The sequence below is a fragment of the Choloepus didactylus genome, chromosome 4 (genome assembly GCF_015220235.1).
Source record: "Choloepus didactylus isolate mChoDid1 chromosome 4, mChoDid1.pri, whole genome shotgun sequence".
NCBI classification, from domain to species: domain Eukaryota; kingdom Metazoa; phylum Chordata; class Mammalia; order Pilosa; family Megalonychidae; genus Choloepus; species Choloepus didactylus.
Window position 1 is genome coordinate 19,802,702 of NC_051310.1, and position 6,000 is coordinate 19,808,701.

The window sequence follows — 6,000 nt, forward strand, 5'->3', positions numbered from 1 at the left end:
ACCAAATGGTATTACTGAAATGGCATCCCTGAATGCAGATGAAATAGTCTTAGAGATGGGCTTCATCCCAACAGACTAACATATCAGGACCAAAATGTTATATTTGTGAAGCTCCCTGGACCAGCCTTCTAAGATGATTAACAAACAACAAATCACTTTAGAGAGATTCTCCCCATCTGGGAGAAAAATAAGCAAAGCCAAAAAATGAAAAATAACATTATTAAAGACAAAAGCTATCTGTCTATTCAAGAGTGAAAATGAATCCATTTGGTACTCAGAAGAAATATTTTAATTTTCTTGTTCTTTTATGTCCAGACACAGCTTCAAAGTCATTCATTCATATTAAAATCACTTTGGTGGCACAGGAATGGTAATTCAAATAGCTGTAGAGGAAAAATACTCTACTTTAAAATGTAGAAAAGTACTCTACTTTAAAATGTAAAAGCCTCAATCAAAGCCCATGAAGCTAAAGGAGCACAGGCAGGTAAACTAGCTAACTGCAGGGCTGTGAGCCAGCTGCTCCACTCTGATCACATTTATGCTGGCTGTGTGACCTCCTCAGAGGATGCAAGTCTCTCCATCACTCCATCATTTAACCACCACCACTGAAACAATGGGAGCACCATAAAAATTAACAATGATGATGATTACTGCTAGTAACAGTCTCCTAGAGGAATCCAGGAAGAGGTGTTATTTTTTAAAATAATTTTTTAAAAACTCTTGACCCTCAAAAAAAAAAAAATGAATTCAATTAAGAATGCCCATAATACAATTACATTTATTTGAACAGGTAAATGGTACAAAGGTACATTTAAGAACATACACTGCTGAGATTGAGGGATTGGGGGGGGAGGTGGGGGACAAAGATCATCGGGCAAAGAGAATGATCTTCCTGAACAGAAGAGGAGCTGATCTACATTTATTAAGAACACCATCAAAGCACGTACAAGAATATGATCGGTTCACTCATTCAAAACATACACAATGAGAGCCCCTTGTGTGCCAGACCCTGTGCCAGGTGCTGGGGTAGCAGACACACCTGCCATCATGGAGTCATGCTCTACAGGAAATGAAAGAGAGTTTTCAAGTTTTTAATCAAAGGGATCTCCTCAAGCTACCTAAAACTTTTCATTAATTACATCAGCAATCTAAGATAAAAATTTTTAAATTAAAAAAAAATTAAGAAAAAGGCAGGATTTCTTCAAGCCTGAGGAAAATCATACTGGGAAGTATTTCCAAAATGAAATGACAAAAAACATAAACTGGGATGAAGAAAAACATGGGATGATAACAGCATGGTATTTAAAGGTTGGTTTTAAAGGTTTAAAGAATAATTTGCCTCACTAAACCTTGTAAATTCTTCAGTAGCCTTACACTGAATACTGATAATCCCAGTTTGGTAAGGTAACATCAAGTTAAACTTCTATTCTCAGTGCAATTCTACTCATTGTTCTCGCACCACGTATGGTTTCCCTGATAAATCAACCACCACAGCAAAACAAATATAAAAGGATTAGAAAGGAGAAGAAGGATATCATAAATTCCTTCCAGATCTGGTCCTAATTCTCCTGGATCTACTCTGATATTTATAGGAGGTGAACATACCAGCCCCTCTTCATAACAATAAAACAGTAACAAATTTTTAAAATTCTATGGTATTAGAAATTAATTACACATCACACTATGAAGTATAATTTTAAATTCACAGTTAATAGGGCAATGGAATAGGCTAAGACCTCACCAGACCTACTGCCATAACAATCTTAGCCATGTTGATGGTGGACCAATGTCAACAGCAATATTACCCAGTATGATCTTGTGGGATTTTTTTCTTCAATATTATTATCCACCAAACACACATAATAATAATGTCTTACTCTTCCAAGACGGCCAGGAAGGCCTAATGGGAACTGTACAAGGGGCCAAATAAAAGGACCCAAGTTCTTATCTTGTTTAGCTGCTATTTTGGGAGATTTTAGACAAAAGTACTTGATTTGTTTAGCCTGGTCTTACTAGGTAAAAGGAAAAGAGTCAAGAAGATCTCCTCTATGACCACTTCTTAACCACTAACAAGAACACTGCTGCTTGACCAACACACTTCCCAAAGTGACAACATCTCACCAGGACAAAAACAGAGAGATGTACCTCCCCTATACCCCTCCAAAAGGAGTCAGTGGTCAAATGAATTGCAGAACTATTGGATTAATAAAAATTAGGCAGGGTTCCTTCCTTCAGTACTTCTCAGAGACTTTAATCCAAGAACAGGGATTATAGGTAAGAATTTTTTAACACTTAGAAGAAATCTTGAAAAAAGTACAAAAGATGGGAAAATTTACTAAAAAAAGTACAGAAATACACAGTTTTGAAAATCAGGTTATATAACAAGGCAGCCCAGTACAGACAAAGGTTTACTAACTACGTAACTTTGGACAACTTACTTCATCTTGTGTCTCAGTGTGCTCAATCTGTAAATGGGGTATACAGCAGTACCAACTTCCTTCAGATTCTTAAGGATTAAATGAAATCACAGCATGTAAAACCCTCCAAACCAAACTTGACAAATAGTAAATGCTTAATAAATGTCTGCTATTATTTTTATTATGTACTTTGCAAGATTATTCTAAGCATTAGAAATACACGAAATTTACAGAATTCATACCTGGTATATAGTAAGCACTCAATGAAAAGTCACTGAACTTAACATATATAAAGTACCCATCCCAGTGTCTAGCACAAACTAAATCTCAACTCACATGTGAAGTACTGACTGTCACTACAAACTCAAGATTATAGGGCCATTAATAAAAACACTTTCGTGGGAAGGTAAAATGGTGCTGCTGCTGAGGAAAAGTTTGGTGGTCCCTCAAAAACTTAAGGATAGAACTACAAAATGACCCAGCAATCCCACTCCTAGGTGTATACCCAAAAGAACTGAAAACAGGAAGTTGAACAGGTATTTGTACACCAATGTTCACTGCAGCATATTCACAGTAGCCAAAAGATAGAAGCAACACAAGTGTCCATCAGCAGATGAATGGATAAACAAAGAGTGGTATATATACTCAATGGAATATGATTCAGCCATAAAAAGGAATGAAATTCTGAAACATGCTATAGCATGGGTGAACTTTGAAAACATTATATTGAATGAAACAAGCCAGACACAAAAAGACAAATATTCTATTATTTCACTTACATGAAATATCTAGAATAAGCAAATAAAGTGGATTACAGGATACCAGGAGGTAGAAGGTGGGGAGATGGTGAGTTATTGCTTAATAGGTAGAGAGTTTCTATTTGGAGAGATAAAGAAAATTTTGGCAATGGACACTGGTAATGATAGCACAATATTGTGAATGCAATTAATATTACTGAATTGTACACATGAAAGTGACAAAAACGGGAAATTTTGTGTTTATAGATGTTACTACAATAAAAATCGATAACAAAACCAAGCAAACAAAAAAGGCATTGCTGCTTTGCTTGTAACAGTTTACTAAATTGGCAGCATCTCCCCAGAATACTAAAGAGGGAGCAACCACCAAAATAGAATCAGGATCAAAAAAAAACTTCAGAACTAATGGATTAATCAAAATTATGCTCATTTCTTTCTTTTAGAACTTCTCAGAGCTCTGTATGTTCTGTATGCACATCGAATCTCCAAGAAGGGTATATACATTTCCCAAATGCATTTAATGAGGACACAACTTTCAACTGAGCAGCTCTTAGGACTAGTGTTCTTCGGAACACAGAATGAAAACTACTCTAAGTCAATGGAAAAATGGAAAGAGCACGTAAAATTCTTGCAAGCCATTCTGCCTAGGACACTGTCTGATACATACTAGATTCTCAAGAAAATTTGTTGTATAAATGTAAAGGGGTCAGTATTATGTCACAGTTCCCAAATATATTTGCTAGTGGAATCTTTTTCTGAGGAACCCTGTGCCTAAGAAAGCATTTTGAAAAGTGCTTCTCTACAGAAAGGAACTCATCCCAAGTCCTTTTTAACTAACAGAAACAGAACCTAGCTTAGCATTCCCACCAACACAGAATGTTCTAGGGGAGACCAGCTATCCAAATGACACCTCAACAGGTTATCCTCGATCCATTTCCTGGGAGCTAAGGCAGACACGATTAAGTCTTCTCACTCATGCCTGGGCTAATCTAACTCCCCTCAATTTTTCTTTATTTCCAACATCTCCAAGGGAACACCACTAGAGGAAAACCTGGGGAACTAGAACACGTAGGTACATTTCTGAATTTACTAAAATCACTGACAAACTGCCACAGCTCTACTCCTATTCTCTGTTTTCTCTTTTTTGCCCCTTCCAGGAGCTACCTGTCCAAAAGAGGTACAGCTCTCACGCACATAGTGAATTACCTTTTTCATTCCCTATATGCAATACCTCTGTAGTTTAAGTTCTCTAACCAATTACATCATTCCTTTCTATCCCATCCTTTCCTCCTACAAGTATAGCTTCCCTTGCCCAGATAATGTCTTTAATAAAAATGTCTTTAATAAAAAAGATACACTTTTAATAAAAAATGTATCTTGTTCCCTCATAGAATCTCAATCTTCTGTCATATTTGCCTCAAGATGCACTCAAGGCCCCAGAATCAAAGGCTCCTTTGCTCTTGGAGAACTGTCTAAAAGATGAAGTGGAAGAATCACACGTTTGATCCAAAAGAAAAAAGGCAGCTTCTATTTTAACAGATATTGGGGAGTTACAGATCTTTATACATAAATTCTTTGGAAATTAATAATGCACACCCAGCAAGCTTAAGAGTCCATCCATATGCATGTATAAATGAATTATGTAAGTTCCTCAGCAAACTCAGGGCTCAGATTTGGGGACACTTAAAGGAAAAGGGCTGCTTAAATTTGAAGACGCGGGTGTCATTTGTAGAGCAGTAGTAGGCCGCCCGAGAATGCAGCAGACAGGGACCGCCGGCCAGGTTCCGTCTCGCTCCAAGTGCCCCTGCAGACCATACGGTCAGCCTCGCCCTAGGGCTTCCTCTCCGGACCCCCCACCCGAGGGCCTGAAGATCCCCGAAAGCTCCCAGCCTCTTCGCCGCTATCCACAGGACTGACGGGTCCGGCGGGTACCTGGTCACAAGGGGACTTCTCCAGCATCTGCGTGCACAAATCCGCGCAGAGCTGGAATTTCCTGCGCCTAAAATAGCTCCAGGCCAGAAGCAGCGGCTCCATTTCCGAGCCCATGGCGCCGGAAGGAAGGCCTGTGGGCGCTGGAGGGGAGGCCTGCGGACCCCGGCGGTCAACAGGGAGGGCGGGGACCGGGAGCGGGTAGCGTCCGGCTTTGCCCGGCAACGCGCTGCGGAAGGGGACCTTCCCGGGGTGGCGCCTGCATCCCGCCTGACAACGGAAAAAGAAAAAAACCCACAAACGGGACTCAGCTATGGTTTCGCCAAACTTGAATGAAAAAAAAAAAAGAGTGTACATTTAAAGGTTGCATATTTGATTAATTTCGAGACGGCACTGTGGCTAAAAAGAGTGAGGCAGTGACTTAGACTCTCACATTCGGGGGTGGGGTCCTTCAGCCTCCAGAGGGAGGCATGGTTGCCTAGCAGTCCAAAGCGCTGTTTTTCCGTTCGTAGAGGAGTTCCGGGAGTTGATTCGGAGTCGTCACTGTCCCACTCCCATCCTTCTTGCGTTCCTAGCTTCTCACTTCTTGTTTTCTGGACCCCAAAAACGGAAACATTTGAACAGCGTCTTTAATACCGTCCTGCCAGTCAGGGTCCAAAGCCGAAATCTTAAAAGCCTCCATTCTCTTTCTCCAGGTCCTTCTCCCGGAATCGCAAAGTCCGAATTGAAAGAGGCTTTTGAAATTACGTAATTCAGTCCACTCATTTTAGAGATAAGAAACTGAGGCTCAGAGGAAGAAATTATTTACCTAAAGTCTCATAGAATTAGGGAGCTAGGATGGTAATCTGGGTACCTAATTCTTGTTAATACTATTTGTTAATCCGACAATGCATAGG

At 39.7% G+C, this 6,000-nt stretch overlaps 1 protein-coding gene across 2 annotated transcripts in view; it reads right to left on the reverse strand.

Annotated features, from left to right (window-relative positions):
- The window catches only part of TTC8 (tetratricopeptide repeat domain 8), a 73,346-nt gene extending 68,043 nt beyond the window's left edge, over positions 1-5,303 (reverse strand). The window contains exon 1 of one of the 2 annotated variants that reach the window (XM_037832103.1): positions 5,108-5,303. In XM_037832103.1, coding sequence (XP_037688031.1) covers positions 5,108-5,221 — 114 coding nt within the window. In that variant the 5' untranslated portion in view covers positions 5,222-5,303. The remainder of the gene's footprint in view (positions 1-5,107) is intronic. The other variant, XM_037832104.1, reaches the window with a different exon arrangement.
- Positions 5,304-6,000: the final 697 nt, after the last annotated feature.